A 21,247-nucleotide genomic window follows, 5' to 3' on the forward strand; every position below is an offset into this window, starting at 1 on the left:
TTGCTCTAAATATTTTTTTATTGCTCTAAATGTTTTAGAAACTATCACTCTTTGAAAGTGAACAAACACTGTTTTCTGCTGAAAATTCATCTTTCCCAATCATAAGGGGAAACCAAACATGCAACCTGAAAAAAAAAAAAAAAAGGAAACAGAATACAGTGACTGAGCACTGAGTGGGACTGGAGAAAATAAATGAGCTTATTTTGGCAGCTGCTTTCATAGCACAATTCCCCAAAAGCAGAACTGAAACTGCAGCTTTAATAAAAAGCTCCAACAATTCTTTTGATTAAGATATACTCGTTAATTGCCTTCAAGTGTTCAAGACTGTTTGGATTTGAGACAAGCAAGACCACTTGCTTAGGCTTAGGTACAATTTTATGAAGCAACAAAACTAATATGGTGAAGAATTTTAACCCAAGGTGTATAACGTAGGTTTCCCATGTCTTCATGAGAGCTGACATTGCATGTCACCATCTAGCTGATGTCACGCTCTGCCTTCTTGCTACTGCCTGCCTCTGCCTCTGTTTTTTTTTTTTTTTTTCCTTACATTTTTTCTTACAACAATCTTTTGAGAAAAGAATAGAGGATGTTTACCAGGTAGAAAAACACCTGATTCCTTAACAAGACTTCTCAGTCACTTGTTTCTCTTTCCCTTTTACTTTTCCTTTGTGCTTTTGAAAACAAAGGCTAAAGCAGGTGTTATAAATTTATTCATTCCTGTACTAGAGAGCATGGAACACGTCTCTGAAGCCAACTCTTCTTTTGGTGTATCACAAGTTGAATCCTTAATAAATGACTGCCACAAAGAAAATTTCTAACAGCAAATCTTTTTAGGAACTGCTCAGGTTTTGCCTTTGTCTTGAAACTTCATTTTAAAATCTTGGTTTCTACTGATGTGTTTTCAAAAAAGCTGACAAAGTCAGTCTGAAATGTAAAAACTGAAAAAAGTGAAAGGAAGAGAACATGCAATATAAGTTAATCATTATCATTTTAAGTGCCACCAGTTCTGTTTATATTAATGCACTTGTGAATTGCTGAATCTCATTTGATCAACCCAATTAAACATTAAATAATTGCAGCCAATTATGCAAATATCAGCAACAATATTAATTTGTTGATCTTTTTGAGCAGATTAGCTTCAATGTTCCTAATGCTAGACCATCTTATGCCTTAAATGATCAATTAGTGTGACAATAACTAAGTCTTGAAGAATGGATAATTGCCTAGTTATAATGTGGTACTCTTGCTGTATTAATCCACTGCAATTAAACAAATAGTGCACAAGAAAAAAAGATGTGCAGATGTTCCTGTTAAATCTATTTAACAAGAAAGCGTCAAGGTCAATTTCCTGTCTCATTACTTAAATGACAATGGTGGATTGTGTTCTCCTTATCAAGAGACCTCCAGTTTTTAAACATCTATCCTTAGTTTTCACTGGGTCTGATGAAAAGGGCTTAAAAATGCTCTTAAGGTTTTATGAAAGAAATGATACAAACATAATGTTCTCTAACTTTCACAATGGATAAGTCTTGCCACAATAAATTTAGAGATGCAAAGTATAAAATGTATTGATGGCAAATAAATAATTCTCATTTCTCATAGGAATAGAAATTTAGTTACTATGTACCACTAGACGGTTTAAATTACCTGCAACTTTTTCCTAGACTACTATATGAAGAATGAGGTCAAAGGAGTTAGCCAAGGCAAAAGCACACCCTTAGAATGCTGCTTGGGGTACACAGTGTGCAGGAGACAGTCAAGAGCACCTCAGGCCTGAAAAGAACAGCTTCTCCCAAGATTTCAGATCACCAATTAAAAACCCCCAAAAGATATTTTTACCATTCCTTTTCATTTTATATTTCTCAGTTTTCATTTTACTATCCCTGTCTATAAAAGACCCTATGGCTAAAAGTTTTGGAAAAGAATCAAAGCCCATTTGCTATGTGTTGCTAAATGCCTCAAGGAAATTTTTCCAATGTATCAAACTTTTAGAATCCTTTTATCTTTCCTTCTCTGAAAAGAGAATAAAATATGTTCAGCAAGAAGGAAGTTATGAGGACTGAGGGAAACCAAAATACAATGTCTGAGAGTTGACCTTTCAGGGAAAAATGTTTTCTGTCAAGATTTGGCTTTCCTTAGATAAACCAGAAAGGATACAACTTTAACTCACAGCTCCTAAACAAGGAAAATATCACCCATAATAGCTCTCCCTGTATCCTAACCACTTGCTCATCAAATCTCCATTCAAAGAAAAGAGCACCTGCAAAAACAGAGTATAAAAATCAGAGTATGCCTCTTTGTTTTCTACCAAAAAAAAAAAAAAAAGATTTATTTCTGCAATTAACACTTAACATAAAACATTTGTCATTTCCATTTGGTTGGTATGATATCGTGACCTCTCTCTACAGCAGTGGTCCCCAACCTTTTTGGCACCAGGGACCAGTTTTGTGGAAGACAATTTTTCCACAGACTGCGGGGTGGAGGGTGGTTTCAGGATGAAACTGTTCCACCTCAGATCATCAGGCATTAGATTCTCATAAGGAGCGCATAGCCTAGATCCCTTGCATGCAGAGTTCACAATAGGATTTGTGCTCCTATGAGAATCTAATGCTGTCACTGACCTGACAAGAGGTGGAGTTCAGGTGGTAATTCGAGTGATGGGAAGTAGCCATAAATACAGATGAAGCTTCTTGATGGCCCAGCACTCACCTCCTCCTGCTGTGTGGCCTGTAGCCTGGAGGTTGGGGTCCCCTGCTCTGAGGATATATCTTCAATTCCAAGACAATTCCAACACAGTCAATATGAAATGATTTCCTAAACTAACTATGCTTCAGAGTATCTCTAATGACTTAGTAGCTCACGGAAAATAAAGACAATATAAGGTAAATCTATACAGTGTCAGAATCAATCACAAATTCTAATAAAGAGGTTTCATAATATAGAAACAAAGAAGGTACACTTCTATAGAAGCAAAATGTTCATTGATTCATTATAAAACCATTTACTGAGTACCTACTATGTGTCAGCCATTGGGGATACAAAGATCTATAAGGCACAAGACCCTCAGTCTTGTGGCCACCTGACAGCCAGCCAGCTACAATATAATGTGGAAAGGATAATGGTGGGAAATGCACTCAGGTCTTCCTAATGCACAGGGTATGCTCAGGCTGTGACATCAGGAAGAAGAGAGATATTTACCTTAAGATGGACTTGGAGGGCCTGCAAAAAACAGTGATGGGAGGAAATCCAGTTTTAAAAGTCTTGATTTAAAAAAAAGAAAACACTTTCTGTGGATAAAGATAGGCTGCAGGAAATGTAACCTACGAAATTTTCTCAAATTAGCTTTCAAATACACAAAAGAATTTGCATTTGGTTGAGGAGCAGAATGTAACTTATATTAAAGAATAAACTACTATTTAGTATCTGAGTGAGGTACAAAGGGAGGCACTAAAATCACTGAGGAAAATCCCAGGTTATGTGGCTTACATTAATATTTTTCTAGGTAAGGTAAGCTACTACTACCAAGTTACGAAACACCATTTGATGATTGCAATTCATTTTCTCTGGCATGAAGAAACAATCACTCTTGTAACACACTGATACTACAAACTACATTATGCACAGGTAGCCAAAGAAATCTATCACAATTCAAATGCAACAGTCTGTACCAGTAGCATACAGTTGGAACCCTCTATTTTGCATCATATCCTCTATTTTCCATTCAGGATAGCACAATTGTCCAGTCGCTCTCTTCTCTTCCATACTGCAACGAAAGCAAAAAAACATGTTTCAGTACAAAAGCTAACAGTGCAGAAATAGCTTATAAACAAACTTAATACCACCAAGGTTACACAAAAGGTTCGCTTCTGCTTTGAACAACATTTTCACATTAAACATGTTCACATTAAAAACTGGATTAGAGAGAAAGAGAGGAAAAGAGAGACAACATATAAAACATAAGATAAAAGCATACATAGGGAGTTTTTAAACAACGAAATACCTGAAAAGAATTACAAATTTTACAATTACTGTGGAACTCAAATTCATAGCTGGTATAGGTCCTTTATCTATTTAGGTACGTGCCTTTTCATTGTCATTTCTCATTGAGTTAACTTGTTTAATGACTGTGACTTTTACTGTGAAAAAGTGATCCTCAAAGTGTATTCCCAGACCACTAGCATCAGCATCACCTGACAACAAGTTAAAAATGCAAATTCCCAGACCTCATCTCAGACTGCGTCAGAATCTGGGGATGGGTTCCAGCAACCTGTGATTCAGCAAGCATCAAATGATTCTGATGTGCACTAAAGACTGTTTTATGTTCATAAACAAAAATATGAAGTCGACAAGTCCCATGGATTTTAAGAGATTCTGTTCTCTAAATCAAAGTTGTTCATGCTATGTTAGCATTTTTCTTATTCCTTCAAAAGTTATGTAACTGTATCATAGTCAGAATTTGATTTTTTGCATCAGCAAATACTTTGGTTTAAAAGCAAGCCTGAATTTTAATATTTAAAATTAAATTAAATTAAATAGAGATATTCCATACATCACAAATAGAAAGCTAGTTCTATATTCATTCATTCAATCAGTCAGTCAGTCGTTCAACAAAAATGCCTGTATTTATAATAAGCTCTCACTCTATGAGCAGTGACTGAAGGCCAATGTCATCATGCCAGGAGTTTTACAGGCCTATTACCTCATTTAATACTCATAGTAACTGTACACAGCAGGTACCATTATCAATCCATTTTATGGATGAGAAAACTGAATATTAGGGAGACTGAATAACTTGCTCAAGTTTGCAGTTAACAAATGGAAGAGCCCAGACCCTAACCAAGGTCTCTCTCACAGCAAATTCCACGTTCTTGATCACCACCAAGACTGCTCTCCACATGTTCACCGAGCCTTGTGTATTGAGACTGACTTGGAACAGATCTTTCCAAGCCAGTGTATCAGGCCACTAAATCTGTCACTATGGGTTTGCCTAAATCACTCAGACTATGTCTATTTTCACATGAAATGGCTCTTCTAGTCCTAATTTAACTTTAAATTAATATAAAACATCAGAATTTCTGAACTATAAACAATGTTAATGACCATCTAAAAGGTAGGAGATGACTCAAATAAGTGGGGTCTGGATTTTACTTCTTTACTTCAGAACAATCCTACTTTTATCCATTTTGTATACTGGGATTCCAGGAATGATCTCTTTTTTTTTTTTTTTTTTTTTTTTTTTTTTGAGACGGAGTCTCGCTCTGTCACCCAGGCTGGAGTGTAGTGGCGCGATCTCGGCTCACTGCAAGCTCCGCCTCCCGGATTCACGCCATTCTCCTGCCTCAGCCTCTCCGAGTAGCTGGGACTCCAGGCGCCCGCCAGCACGCCCGGCTAATTTTTTGTATTTTTAGTAGAGACAGGGTTTCACCGTGGTCTCGATCTCCTGACCTCGTGATCCGCCCGCCTCGGCCTCCCACAGTGCTGGGATTACAAGCGTGAGCCACCGCGCCCGGCCGGAATGATCTCTTTTGAAGAAAGTTCTGCTGCATAAAAATCAAGTGTAAAGAGCAATGAATTTTAATCCAAGCTTCTCATCTTATATATAAGGACACTAAGGCTCTAGGTCACCCTTAATTTTGACAAGCCCAGTTCTCTGCCTCTGTCTGATGTTCTTTCTCCTATATCACAATGTACATGTGCTGTGTTTCTCTTAAAGACCTCAGAGAGCAGAATCGATCCAAGTGGTAAAAATAGTGGCAGCCAAGAATGGGTCTACCTGCCACCTGGTAGTTTACATGCAAAGGGGAATAAAGGAAGCCAAATGACTGTAAGTTTCTTGAATAATCCACACCAGAAAGCATTGCCTACAGACTGTAACTGCCCACTATTGACTCTGTTGCTTCATGATGAATGCTGGATGAAACATCTTCAAATTCTACCTGATTTATGTATGATGTCAACATGACTTAAGGTAAGGGCAAAATACGTGTTTTATTTTCCTTACTTGGATTCCCATTAATATATTAAACACTTTCACAATTAATAACAGTATATTGGCATTTTAGCAGATCTACAGAACTGTGATTCATGACTACTGTCACTTCATCTTGAATTTCATCAGTTAAGGTGAATTTGCTTTCAATTAGTTGTTTTAGTTTTATAAATGATCAAAAATCAATTTTGATTACAATGACAGTCGTAGGCCACATATCACTCTGCAAACCTGCAAATACGCACTAAGCTTTACTCCTCTCATTCTGTAATTTATGCTTTTATGTAAAATCATAGCATTCTGAGAAGTGCCCAAGAAATGTGATATTACAGGTAATTCATAATGTCTAGAAGGAGGCATTTAGTAATCAAATTTTCCATTTGGCTGATGGATAATGCAATTTAATTTTTCAAGGGAAAATAATTCTAAGTAGAGATGGCAGATTTAAGCAGAAATAGAAATTATATTACTTCCTTAAGAGTAAGTAAGTATACACAGAGGGAGGGAAAAGAGAAAACATGTCTTCATGGACTAGGATGTCATTATACTCTTGTCATTGTCATTACGAAACAACAGCGCAGGCTCACACCCTCAATGTTTGGTAGGGCGGCTGTAAGTCACACTTAGTTTTGTTCACTGGAATCAGAGATGGTGTCAAAGCAACTTGGCAAGTCAGGTCGAGCCTGCAGGATAGTATTTTGAGACCATGTGGAAGACTTAATGAAATGTGCAGAATTTTAATCTTTTGGAAATTCCAGCAAGAACGCTAAACTAAAACACGACTAATGACAAGTTCATTACCTCACATTCAAGGTACATAAGGCAGATAATTTCATATGGCCTTTGCTAAATGCCTTTAAATTCCTGGCAAAACAAAAACACAACTGCGTGTCATGCAGTCACTCTATGCAACGCCAATAAAAATATAGTCAGTGCTGCCTACCAGGTAGCAATCTGTCATTCTTGCTCTAAACCCTATTGAAAGGCTGTGCAAAGCTTTGTAATCCTGTAACACGTGGAGGAGGATGTGCTGGAAACAGAAGGGGCTGGGAAGCTGGTGCAGGGACTGAGTCACACCAGGGCAGTCTGAAAACAAAGTTTGTATGCACATGGAGGACAGCTTAGGACATTGATAGGGAAGGGGGTGGAGCCGTTAACTTCTTATGTAACTAAGTCATGGAACTGCTTCATTGAAAACAAGAAAAATACAATAACCACTAATAGTCATTTGTGCTTAGAAAACTGTAGCCACTAGTGAGAACATAGATTTTTTTAATTCTATCTGGTGACCTGTAATCAACACAGATCCTGCCCCTACCTCATTCAAGCTGCCCCTTTCCCATGCTTCAGATGTCCATCTCTGGATCTTTGCAATCACTGCTTCCCACTTTATGGAGCTTCAACAGCAGCAATGCTGGTTATTCACATGCTCCCCCTGATACTTAAAACCCAGGCTCTAGCTTTTATTTGATTATTTGTTGACAGTAGTGTCAACATGTATCTCATTTTGAAAGAAATCTAAATCAAGATCTCTTAAGAATTATTTGACATTCTTCAAGACCTTCCTCCCATCTCTTCTCGGAATGTGTTAATATACAAGAACGATACCTGTTTTGCTCTTTAGTATTTGTTTGGTGTTTCACTTGCCCATTCACTCCTTCAAGAAACATTACTGCCTATGCATTATACCCTAGGCTCTGTGCTGAACACTGGAGGTATAAAGAGAGTGAACAATTCAAACAGCCCTGGAGCAGAGACAAGTGCGTGACTAATTATAATGTAATTTAAAGGCCTTATGGGATCATCCCTAGCACTGTGAAACTGGAGGAAGAAGCAGCATTCAAGTGAGTGAATGTGTATTTGGACTGAGCGAAGGGAATATTCTTCAAGAGAGATTCAAAGGGCTCCTGAAGGAGAGGAGTCATAAAGGATAGCCAAGGCCTTATCCAGGTGAGCAATTTCTATAAGGTGCAGCAAAACCCGGAGGCATCAGAGAGCAGAACACAACTGCAGAACAGAGGACCCCAAGTGGCAGAGGCAAAGGTGAGTATGATGGTGAGTAACTGGAACAGTAAGGAATTTGACAGTAGAGAAAAGAAACATGTCGACAACATGGCCAATGCTCTCCAAGTTTAAGTTTGGTTAAATATAAACACAAACGTGCTTTTCTTTGTTGCTTTAAAAGAAGAAAAAGGAAAAACGAAACTTTCATTTGAAAAATTCTTCTCTTAGGAGGTATTTATAGAGCAATCTAAGACCCAGGGAGCTATGTGGACAACTAGCTAAATGGGATGAATACTTAACCTCAGAGATTATTACTCATATGCAGAAGTACAGAAGTTGAAAAGTCAAATCTGTGGTTATGAGGGAATTTTTCCCCTGGGCCATACTGGCAAGAATCTGGAAGGTTTTTTTGGTGGCTGTTGTTGGCCTCTTCTTCAATTTATCAGAGTACTTTGTAGAAAACATGCATGCTCCCACGTAATGCCAAAAGTACTGAAATGTAAAACATGATGCAATTCTATGCTTTTTCCTTAATAATTACTGAAATTTATTTTTCTCGGAAAAACAGACAATCTAGTAGCTTGGCTGACAGCCTCAATTTGCCATCTTGTTGGAGAGTAATTTTGAGACTTTAAGTTCCATGCACATAGGCATAAGATAACTGAGACGTGCTCTTCGATTCTGAAGGGATGGTCCTTTGTTACTAAACAATTTGTAGCACATTTGGTAGTTCTGGTTTGTGGTTAGTTCAGAACCACTGTTTCCACCTGTCCTGTGATTGCATGCCTTGTTTCTTTGTTCAGTATGAGGACCATTTAGTTTGCTGTGTTAACTACCATTATACTTTACTACCAACAGTGAAAAGAGAAATTACTCATTTCTTATTGGCCATAAGCACTAATTTATAGAGGGAGTATATAAAGTTAGGGAGAAAAGTTTTTTTTTCCCCGTCTCCCATCCTCTGCTTAAATTATATATTTTACTTTTAAACTTTTTTACATGGTCTCACATTTACACTGAATATTTGTTTTGACTTTTTTTTTTTTCAGGTGGGGTCTCACTCTGTTGCCCAGGCTGGAGTGCAGTGGTGCCATCATGGCTAACTGCAACCTCAACCCCCCTAGGCTCAAGGTATCTTCCCACCTCAGCCTGTAGCTGGGACTATAGACATGTGACACCATGCCCGATTAACTTGTTTGGTTTTTTTTGCATTTTTTGTAGAGACAGGGATTTGCCATGTTACCAGGCTGATCTCAAACTCCTGGGCTCAAGCAATTCTCACATCTCAGTCTCCCAAAATGTTAGGATTACAGGCATAAGCCACCATGCCTCACCACCTTCTTCATTTTTTGGCCCCCTTTTTCTTGAGTAAACCACCAGTACCTAGAATAGCCTCTGCATATGGCTTGCACTCAATATATACATTAAAGAGTTAATCAAGAACATTTACTTTAGTCACTAACATTCTGATATGATTTGAATTTGTGTCCCCACCCAAATCTCATGTGGAATTGTAATCCCCCATGTTGGAGGAAGGGCCTGGTGTCAGGTAATTGGATTATGGGAGCAAACCTTCCCTTGCTGTTCTCATGATAGTGAGTTCTAAGGAGATCTGCTTGTTTTAAAAAGTGAGTGGCACCTCCCACCCTCACTCTCCTCCTCCTGTTCCCACCATGCAATATGTACTGGCTTCCCCTTTGCCTTCCACCATGACTGTAAGTTTCCTGAGGCCTCCCCAGCCATGTCTCCTGTATGGCCTGCAGAACTGAGCGTCAAGAAAACCTCTTTTCTTTACAAACTACCCAGTCTCAGGTAGTTCGTTATAGCAGTGTGAGAACACACTAATACACATCCTTTTGGCTTCTATAATCTTAATTTAAAAATGCTCTTTCTGAGAACTTTGGTCATAGTTTCCCATCTTACCCCAAAATTGTGTGTTTGGGCTTCTCTTTGTCACTTTCAGGTTTGAATGCACATACTTTGTCACCATTTCAATTTTGATGAGTTGCATTTCTGCTTTTGCCTCCTAGAGTTTCCTTCTTCAGTGAAAGCTTCATGATTATGTCTGCCAAACACCTCCACTTAGATCTTTATTGCAATTGTAATTCAGTAGAGTTCAATTTTTCTCAGCCTAGTGACTACATTTTCTTTTTTTATTAATCCTTTACAGCCAAATCAAATAAGTTTACATTTCCTTCCTTCCTTCCTTCCTTCCTTCCTTCCTTCCTTCCTTCCTTCCTTCCTTCCTTCCTTCCTTCCTTCCTTCCTTCCTTCCTTCCTTCCTTCCTTCCTTCCTTCCTTCTTTCCCTCCCTCCCTCCCTCCCTCCTTCCTTTCAAGACAGGGTCTCTTTCTACAGTGAAGGCTGGAGTGGAGTGCTGTGGCACAATCATAGCTCACGGCAGCCTCACATTCCTGGCCTCAAGTGTTCCTCCTGCCTCAGCCTCCCGAGTAGCTGGAACTACAGGTGTGTGCCACCACACTTGCTAATTTTTTTGGTTGTTTTGTGGATACTGGGTCTTAATATGTTGCCTAGGCTGGTCTTGAAGTACTAGCCTCAAGTAATGTTCCTGCATCAGCCTCCCAAAATTTTGGGATTACAGGAATGAGCCATCATGCCCACCTAAATGTTCTTATTTCATAAAATCTCCAAGAGGTAACCCTGAAATCTTATTTGGTGTATTAACTGCTACAGAATGTACATTTTGTTTAAGAAAATACTGTACAATTTGTTCAAGAAAACTTTCCAAAAGGATCTTTCTTTCTTATCACTATGGGCACACTTCTCTTAAAAATTTCTAAACTCCTAATTTTTAAAATTTTCATTAAGATAAAATACACATATATAATTTACCATCTTTACAATTTTTAAATGTTCAGTTTAATGGTAATAAATACATTTATATTCTTGTTTTGTTCCTTTATCCTCTCCTTCCTACTCCCCTTCTCGGCCTCTGGTAACCTCTAATCTACTCTCTGTCTTCATAGGATCTACTTTTTTAGCACCTGCATGAGAACATGTGATATTTGTCTTTCGGTCCCTGGCTTATTTCACTTAACAAAATGGCCTCCAGTTCCATACCTGTTGCTGCAAATGACAGGATTTCATTCTTTTTATGGCTGAATAGTATTCCATTTTGTGTGTGTGTGTGTGTGTGTGTATGCCACATTCTCTTTATCCATTCATCTGTTGATAGACATTTAGGTTAATTCCATATCTTGGCTATTGTGAATACTATCGCAATAAACATGGGAGTGCAGATATCTCTTTTTGTATACTAATTATTTTTTTTCTTTTGTATATATACCCAGTGGTAGAATTGCTGGATCACATGGAAGTTCTAGTTCTACTTTTAGTTTTTGAGGACCCTCCATACTGTTCTCCATAGTGGCTGTACTATTTACATTTCAACCAACAATATATGACGGTTCCCTTTCTCCACATCTTCCCAGCGTCTGTTACTGCCTGTTTTTTTTTTTTTAATACAAGCCATTTTAACTGGGGCAAGTGGATTTTACATTGTGGTTTTGCTTTGCATTTCTCTGATGATTAGTGATGTTGCACATTTTTTCATGTACCTCCTGGCCATTTGTATGTCTTATTTGAGAAATGTCCATTCAGATCTTTTATCCATTTTTAATCAATTTTTTTTTCTATTGAGTTGTCTATTCAGGTCTCATGCCCACTTGAAAATCAGATTACTAGATTTTTCCTATACAGTTGTTTGAGCTCCTTATAGATTCTGGTTATTAATCCCTTGTCAGATAGATAGTTTGCAAATATTTTCACCCATTCTTTGGGTAGTCTATTCCCTTTGTTGATTGTTTTCTTTGCTGTGCAGAAGCTTTTCAGCTTGATATAATCCCAATTGCCTATTTTTGCTTTGATAGCCTATGCTTTTTCAGGTCTTACATAAGAAATCTTTGCTGGCCAGGGAGAGTGGCTCATGCTAGTAATCTCAGCATTTTGGGAGGCTGAGACGGGAGGATCCCTTGAGTTCAGGAGTTCGAGACCAGCCTGGGCAAGATGGTGAGACTCCATCTCTACAAAAAATTTAAAAATTAGTGGAATGTGGTGGCATGCACCTGTGGTTCTAGCTACACGGAAAGCCAAGGTGGGAGAATTGCTTGAGCCCAGGAGGTCAAGGCCACAATGAGCCAGGTTCATGCCACTACACCCCAGCCTGAGTGACAGAATGAGATCTTTGCTCAGACCAATGTCCTAAAGCATTTCCTTAATGTTTTCTTCAAGTAATTTCATAGTTTCAGGTCTAAGATTCAAGTCGTTAATATACTTTCATTTGATTTCTGTGTCTGGTAAGAGAAGGGAATCTAGTTTCATTCTTCTGCATATAATTATCCAATTTTCCCAGCACCATTTATTGAAAAGACTGTCTTCCCCGATACAGTTCTTGTCAACTTTGTCAAAGATGAGTTGGTTGTAAACATGTGGACTTAGGTATCTTGGTTCTCTATTCTGTCCCATTGGTCTACTATGTCTATTTTTATATCAGTACTATGCTGTTTTGGTTATTATAGTTTTATAATACATTTTGAAGTAAGGTATTGTGGTGATTCTAACTTTGTTCTTTTTGCTCAAGATTGCTTTGGCTATTTGGAGTCTTTTGTAGTTCCGTATACATTTTAGGATTGTTTTTTCTATTTCTGTGAAGAAAGTTATCAGTATTTTAATAGGGATTGCACTGAATCTGTAAATTGCTTTGGGTAGTATTGTCATTTTAACAAAATTAATTCTTCCAATCCATGAATATGATATATCTTTCCACTTTTGTGTGTTTTCTTCAATTTTTTAAAACATAGTTTTATACTTTTCCTTGTGTAGATCTCTCATGTCTTTGGTTAGATTGATTCCTAGGTATTTTATACTTTTTGTAGCTATTATAAATGGGATTGCTTTCTTGATTTCTTTTTCAGATTGTTCACTGTTAGCATACATAAATTCTACTGATTTTTGTATGTTGATTTTATATCCTGCAATTTTACTGAATTCATTTATCAGTTCTACAAGTTTTTTGGGGGAGTCTTTAGGTTTTTCTAGGTGTAAGATAATGTCATCTGCTAAGAAGGCTAATTTAACTTCTTCTTTTCCAATTTGGATGCCCTTTATTTTTCCTGCCTATTTGTCCTGGCCTCTAAACTCCTATTTGGAAAAAGGCTTTCATGTAATCTAGCCAGTTATGTATTTTTTGTTCTATTCATGTTCTTTATTTGAGCAAAACTGTAATAATTTATTATTTTCAGATTTACTCAGGCAACCTTAAAAAAATTAAAATGCCTAAGCCATCCATGCAGAAATTTTTATTAGCTACTCTTCAAATTACTTTTAAGTGTTGCTGTGTATAAAGGTAGAAAACAACTCTGACTAAATTTTATTTCTTCCAATATGAAGATATTCCTTTACTTAGCTTATAGAAAATTCTCATAGAAAACCTTTGCTGGAGAGCAGAAGTATGGCAGCTCATTGATTAAAAAACCACAATCAAGGTCAGGTGCGTGGCTCATGCCTGTAATCTCAGCACTTTGGGAGGCCAAGGTGGGCAAATCACTTGAGGCTAGGAGTTCTGAGACCAGCCTGGCCAACATGGTGAAACCTCGACTCTACTAAAAATACAAAAATTAGCCAGGCATGATGGTGCACGCCTGTAATCCCAGCTACATGGGAGACTGAGGCATGAGAATCACTTGAACTCAGGAGGCAGGGGTTGCAGTGAGCTGAGATTGCGCCACTGCACCCCAGCCTGAGCAACAGAGTAAGATTCTGTCTCAAAAAAACAAACAGAAACAAAAACACACAATCATTCTTTTTTTAATACTGTAAATTTGGCAGAAAACTTGCTGAGTAAGTCTCTTTTAAAACTGCCTTTTAAACTCTCTTTTAAGTTTTTATTTTTATTTTATTTCCATTTTTTTAGAGGAAGGTTCTCACTATGTTGCCTAGGCTAGTCTTGAACACCTGGCCTCAAGCGATCCGCCTGCCTAGGCCTCCCAAAGTGTTGGGATTATAGGTGTGAGCCACTGCACCCAGCCAGAAATGCCATTTTTATCACTACCCAAGGACCTCCATTGCTCTCTGGAGGCCTGTTGCATTCTCAGCCACCTTTAAGTTTCGCTTAGTTTCATGACTTAATGCCATCCGACATCACTCAAATGATCAAACTTTATTTTACTTTTCAATGTAAGTCTCAGGCCCTCTTGGATATTTTTGCTAATTGACAAGGATAGTAACTGCGTTCAACAAAATCTTCTAACTTGTGAAATGCTTGCAAATTACAGGACAATCTCTTTTCCGAGTAGCCCAGTGTTATCTGGTATTTAGCATGCCTGCTTAACTGCCTGATGAGACATTACTGTAGGTTGTTGCTCAGAAAAAAAATAGGCAAAACGAAGTTAGCAGTATGAAAAAATAGACGTGTATACTCTTTGATCCCAGAGATTTATCCTTAGGAAATAATCAAAGATGTACTGTTCATACTAGTGAAAACAAATTGCCAACAACGTAAATGTTCAATAATATAATTTTTTTAAAAAATTATGGTACATCAATGTAATGGAATTCAATTAAACTTTATAAATGGTGTTGGAGAAAACTACTTATTGATATAAAAAAGCAAAGCATTTATTCAGTGAAAAAACATGTAACAAAATTATGTACAATATGATCCCATTTTGTTAGGAAAAAATAACTATCTAAAAGTATACTGGCTGGGCATGGTGGCTCACGGCTGTAATCCCAGCACTTTGAGAAGCCGAGGCGGGTAGATCACCTGAGGTCAAGAGTTCAAGACCAGCCTGGCCAATAGGGCAAAACCTCATCTCTACTAAAAATACAAAAATTAGCTGGGAATGGTGGCATGAGACCTGTAATCCCAGCTACTCGGGAGGCTGAGGCAGAAGAATCGCTTGAACCTGGGAGGCGGAGGTTATAGTGAGCTGAGATCATGCCACTGTTCTCCAGCCTGGGTGACACAGCAAGACTTTGTCTCAAAAATAAATAAATAAATAAATACATAAATACATAAAGTATATAAATGCTTACAAAATATTGAAGGTTAAGACATCAAAAATTGGCAGGGCACAGTGGCTCACACCTGTAATCCCAACACTTTAGGAGGCCAGGGCAGATGGATTACCTTAGGTCAGGAGTTCGAGACCAGCCTGGCCAACGTGGTGAAATCCCGTCTCTACTAAAAACACAAAAATTAGCTGGGCATGGTGGCACACACCTATAATCCCAGCTACTCGGGAGGCTGAGGCAGGAAAATTGCTTGAACCCAGGAGGCAGAGGTTGCAGTGAGCCAAGATTGCGCCATTGTACTCCAGCCTGGGCAACAAGAGTGAAACTCCATCTCAAAAATAAAAAGACATCAAAAATTAACAGTGATTATATCTCAGTGTTGGAATCACATGCACTGTAATTTTCTTCCCGAAGTTGCTTCTACTTTCAAATTTTTTCTTCCTTTTTTTTTCACAAAAGTTATGTTATGCTTCTCAATGAGATTTTTAAATGTTACCAAAAATTACATCTATTTTTTAATGTTAAGTAATGTGGAGTCCTGAACAATATTTTCTTTCTTTTTTTAAAACATACATCTTGTTTCCCATTTCCGCTTTGCTCATGCCCACACATTGTGTTGGGAATAACTCTCTTAAATTTAACTTATTGATCTCAAATTGTATTATTTACTCCTCTTCATTGAAATACAATTTAGTTGTAAGCTCTGACAGAAATAAGGTGACATGAAAAAAAAAGGAAAGAAAAGAAAAGAAAATCTTTACCTGGATATCAGTTAATTTGCTCAAGATGCGGCTTGCCAGCTTAGGACCATTCTCCATAGTTGGAATGTGTATTGTCTACAAAAGAAGGGGAAACAAGATAATTTGAGGGTATTCATGTATATGGTGATAACAGATAAGACACTCAAGCAATTCTGCTATACTAAGGCAATTCCACTGAAGTTAAGGAACAGCACTAAAACCTACTGACTCTGAGTGCTAGCTGCTTATGCCAAAGACTTTCATATTCAAAATTTGAATAAAAACTAGCCAATGATAGGTTATACATTGCCTACCACTTAGTTTTAGGGCATAACTGGTTTGTATACCAGCCTTCAGAATCATTTGAAGAACCAAGGAGAAGCTACAGATACCTAAAATAGTGGCTAAACTTAAAGAACCCTACCTCTTCCAAGATTCTGAGACTCTGCAAGGATGAATGATTGTCTTCTACGTATTAACCCTCTGGCAGAAATGAGAACTCAAAGATATTTTGCCATAATTTAATGCAAGTCATTCTGGGAGCATACATTGAAGCAAGTCTATGACTTCATAAAAGGGGCTTCTATACCTATCTCTGGCCCAAGCTAAACTTCCAGGGGCCACTACCTCCACAATATTGGATAGCATGATTAAATGCATGGCTGAAAGAGATTTCATGCTTTTAATTTTTATCTGAGTCATGCCTACTCATGCCTTGCTGGCTTGCAGGTTTTGATAGTTTGATTTTAGGAGATAGTCTGTGCTCTTAAACACTTTTCATATTATACCCTTCAGTATAATAGGATAATTAGAGATACTTTTTGGCTGTAAATGCTTCCTAAGCCAGGATCATTAAAATTATGCTAAACTTTATAAGTTTCTTATTTCTAGAAGTGAAATAATAATTAAACTTAAAAAAAAATCTGGCCTAACGACATCAGTGGATTGATCACATTACCTTGATGCATTATTATCAATGTAAGTATTGACATGAAACAGAATAATTCTTCTCCCACGAAACAGTCAATCTGTAGATGCAATTATGTCAAGAGCAATCCCTTAAAAAACAAGTTCTAAAACCTCAACAAATGAAGCAGCCACTATTAAAGTCAGAGGAGTTGAGCAAAATTCCAGTCAGCTGAGGAAAAATAACTGTAAAGTAAAATTTGAAAACCAGTAGAATTTGCATTTACGTTTGACACTTGAACAACATGGGTTTGAACTACACAAGTTCACTTATACGTGGACTTTCTTCTGCCTCTGTCACTCCTAAAACAGCAAGACCAATCCCTCCTCCTCCTCCTCCTCCTCCTCAGCCTACTCAACATGATGGACAATGAGGATGAAGATCTTTATGATGATCTACCTCCATGCAATGAATAGTAAATACATTTTCCCTTCCCCATGATTTTCTTAACTTACTTGATTGTAAGAATACATACATAACATCATATATAACATATAAAATATGCGCCAATCGACTGTTTTTGTTATTGATAAGGCTTCTCGTCAACAGTAGGCTACTAGTAAAGTTTTTGGGGAGTCAAAAGTTATATGTGGGCAGGGCATGGTGATTCATGCCTGTAATGACAGCACTTTGGGAGGTCAAGGCAGGTGAATCACTTGAACTCAAGAGTTTGAGACCAGCCTGTGCAACATCTTGAAACCCCGTCTCTAAAAAAATACTAAAATTAGCCGGGTGTGGTGGTGCACACCTGTGGTCCCAGCTACTTGGGAGGCTGAGGTGGGAGGATCGCTTGAGCTTGGGAAGTGGAGGTTGCAGTGAGCCAAGATTGTGCCCCTGCACTCGAGCATGGGTGACAGAGAAAGACCCCGTCTCAAAAAAAAAAAAAAAAAAAAGTTATATGTGGATTTTTCAACTGCATGGGGGTTGACACCCCTAATCCCTGGGTTGTTCAACGATCTGCTGTAATATGAATAACTTGAGCCAGTTCACATTATAAGAATAATACTTACATGCCTTTAAGTTATAAAGTTAGATGCCAATATTAATCATAAGTATTGGAGCTTTGGGCTGGGCACGGTGGCTCACACCTGTAATCCCAGCACTTTGGGAGGCCGAGGCGGGTGGATCATGAGGTCAGGAGTTCAAGACCAGCCTGGCAAAGACGGTGAAACCCAGTCCCTACTAAAAAATACAAAAATTAGCTGGGTGTGGTGGTGGGTGCCTGTAATCCCAGCTACTTGAGAGGCTGAGGCAGGAGAATTGCTTGAACCTGGGAGGCGGAGTTTGCAGTGAGCCGAGATCGCACCACCGCACTCTAGCCTGGGTGACAGAGCAAGACTCTGCCTCAAAAAAAATAATAAAATAAAATAAGTATTGGAGCTTTGTTATAAAGTGAAAAGCAAAACAATTTGACAAGAAAACAAAAGTATGGCACATATAAAATCAGACTAATTTACTAAGAGGAGAACATTTCTTCCAACCAAATCCTCAAATTCCTTTTGTAAGATTTTAGTAAATGCACCAGGTTTGCCAATGAATAATTCTTGTAAAGTGGTCCACTTACTATTAATAATAACAGCATTAATAGTAAAAAATCAAGGAATTGACCATTCAAATGCATTTTCCATAACTATTTGCCATTCCTAATCCAGTAGTTTGGAAGTACTTCTGTTAACCAGAAACTGAAATGTAACTACCTATACAGCCTTCCTTAGTGCGCTGGTAGGATGGAAGAGAGAAGAGTAGAAGACTATCAGCATAGCTCCAATCCTGACATGTAGGTAAGACAGATCTTACACGTGTCCAAGGACAAAACTAACTTCCCACCATGTTTAAGCTTACATGAAATCACTGGAAACATAGTAGATATATGCTAATACAGTTTCATCTGGATAAACTGTCCCAGTCTTTTTTTTGTAATGCCAAGTTAAAACAACAACAACAATAAAAAAAACCTAGCATGGTGCAGTGGTGCACTCCTGTAATCCCAGCAACTCAGGAGGCTGAAGCAGAAGGATTGCTTGAGCCCAGGAGTTTAAGGCTGCAGCGAGCTATGATCACACCAGTGAATAACCACTGCACTCCAGCCTGGGCAACATAGCGAGACTCCATCTCTTTAAAATAAAGAAAAACAACAACAACAACAACAACAAAACTTTTGCATCTTGGGTCTGGGTCCAAATACAATTTTATTCATACACTTCAATTAAATGTAATTTAATGTGATTGGAAATGATAGGAAATGAGAAAATACTTGTCGTACCTCGCCTTTGTACAGTATATCAGAAACTGGGCAAACAACACAGGCTGTACCAGAGCCAAATATCTCTCTCACTCTGTTCCCCTCCAGAGCTGTTGTCAAGTCATCCATGGTGAGGTATCTCTCTGACACCTTAAATTCACCCTGCATGGAATATAAAAAATAACAAGTATATTTTAAAGGAAAAGGCGTGCAAAACAATTGCAATACTTATTGGTCTGCTTAACATTCTGATTGCACTTAGACAAGGTCATAATCATCCTTCAAGGGAAACCTGGAAGGGGCACACTATCTTATTGGTGAACACACTGAGGTGTTAAGTAACCTACTTCAAGGTCACAGATTTATATATGAGATTATCAGAATATAAAATATAAGATGATCACCACAAGACACATGGTATACTTTAACATATGCCTTCTTTTTTGCCTTCTTATTTGTTAACTTGTATAAAGTCTCACAAAATTGATGCATCCCAAATGCTGCTTGATACGTGCTCCATGGTAACAGTGTCTTAGGCCGGGTGCGGTGGCTCATGCCTGTAATCTCTGCATTTGGGGAAGCTGAGGCAGGCAGATTACTCGAGGTCACGAGTTTGAGACCAGCCTGGCCAACCTAGTAAAAACCTGTCTCTACTAAAAATACAAAAATTAGCCAGGTGTGGTGGCGGGTGCCTGTAATCCCAGCTACTCAGGAGGCTGAGGCAGGAGAATCACTTGAACTCAGGAGGCAGAGGTTGCAGTGAACCAAGATCACGTCACTGGACTCCAGCCTGGGTGACAGAGCGAGACTCTGTCTCAAAAAACAAAACAAAACAAAAAGATCAGTGTCTTAAACCCTACTTTACCATAAAGAACAATGTATTATATAATATTAATAATTATAGCTACCATTTATCAAGCACCTGTTATTATGCCAAGTTCTGTAATTTTAAGGGTGAGTACTATCATCCCCAGTTTACAGATGAGGAAACTAAGGTTCAAGGAGGTTGAAGGGCATCTCCATGGCCACAAAGGAAGTAAATGACAGAAACTCAATTTGAATCCAGGTCAGATCTGATTGGCTCCAAATTTGGTACTCTTTCTACCTTTGTCTTTTTTTTTTTTGAGACAGGGTCTTGCCCTGTCACCCAGGCTGGAATGCAGTGGCATAATCTTGGCTCACTGCAGCCTCGACCTCACAGGCCCAAGTGATCCTCCTGTCTCAGTCTCCTGAGCAACTGGGACTACAGGTGCGTGCTGCCATGCCCAACTATGTTTTATATTTTATATTTTATTTTGCAGAGATGGAGGTCTCCCTATGTTGCCCAGGCTGGGCTCATGTGATCCTCCCACCTCAGCCTCCCAAAGTGCTGGGATTATAGTTGTGAGCCACTGTGCACGGCTTACCTATAACTTTTATGGAATAAAGAACAGACTGAGTTCAAATATCTGAAATACTCATTATTTTTAAACATTGAATGTATATTTGGACTTTATTTGAGAAATTGTATTGCATGTATTTTTTTCCTAATATGACTAACAGTTGACTTTACAGTGACAATTCTCTTCCTTCGCTTTCAGCATCACATTCGGTTGATTTTCATCATGGAATTAGTGGTATAACCTCATTGACTTCTGCCAAAGTGTTTGAATATATTCTTTGCTCAAGGATAGGAAATGGGAAAAAGAAAAATCTTGATCCTTTTAAGCTATTTATTTAAACTAACTGTTTAATTCTCGTTCCTTTACATCAGTGGTTCAAGTTCAAAGTTTGTCAACAAGTTATTTGAATAAAGGGCAACAAAAATAGAGAGGTTTAAAAAAAATAAGATAAAAGTATTTTCTTAATTTATAAACCCACAAGAGATAAAAATGGAAATCAAAGCTCTTGGCAATTTTCAAAATATTTTGAACCTATTCAAAATATTTGAATATTTAAAAGAAGAACTCATCATGCTGCAGGTAGATTTGGAAGGGCAGGAAAATACATCTACAATAGAAATATGGCCCTTTGAAAGTTTCAGTTTCTCTCAGTCTACAATTGCAACTATGTTGTTCAAAGGTAAACAAACTGCAGAAAATCAGCCAAATTAATTGAAAACAAGCTGAGTTTTGTGTCCTGAAAAAGAAAAGAAAAGAAAAGAAAAGAAAAGAAAAGAAAAGAAAACTCTTTTGTAAATAAGCAGAATTGTTTTTACTCTGCTCACCCTTACTTATCTTGGGACAATTTCCCCTATCTGGCAAGCAGTGGTGACCCCTACATGCCTCTTGG

General features: G+C 38.0%; 1 protein-coding gene across 3 annotated transcripts in view; it reads right to left on the reverse strand.

The window, feature by feature from the left end:
- Window positions 1-486: 486 nt before the first annotated feature.
- BCAT1 (branched chain amino acid transaminase 1) overlaps window positions 487-21,247 on the reverse strand; it is a 133,506-nt gene continuing 112,745 nt past the window's right edge. For all 3 annotated transcript variants that reach the window (XM_032159833.2, XM_032159832.2, XM_032159834.2), the window contains exons 9-11: window positions 18,998-19,138; window positions 15,789-15,863; window positions 487-3,763 (exon numbers count right to left, since the gene is read on the reverse strand). In XM_032159833.2, the coding sequence (XP_032015724.1) occupies window positions 3,722-3,763; window positions 15,789-15,863; window positions 18,998-19,138 (258 nt within the window). In that variant the 3' untranslated portion in view covers window positions 487-3,721. The remainder of the gene's footprint in view (window positions 3,764-15,788; window positions 15,864-18,997; window positions 19,139-21,247) is intronic.

The sequence above is a fragment of the Hylobates moloch genome, unplaced genomic scaffold, assembly GCF_009828535.3.
Source record: "Hylobates moloch isolate HMO894 unplaced genomic scaffold, HMol_V3 SCAFFOLD_8, whole genome shotgun sequence".
In the NCBI taxonomy this organism is placed as follows: Eukaryota; Metazoa; Chordata; class Mammalia; order Primates; family Hylobatidae; genus Hylobates; species Hylobates moloch.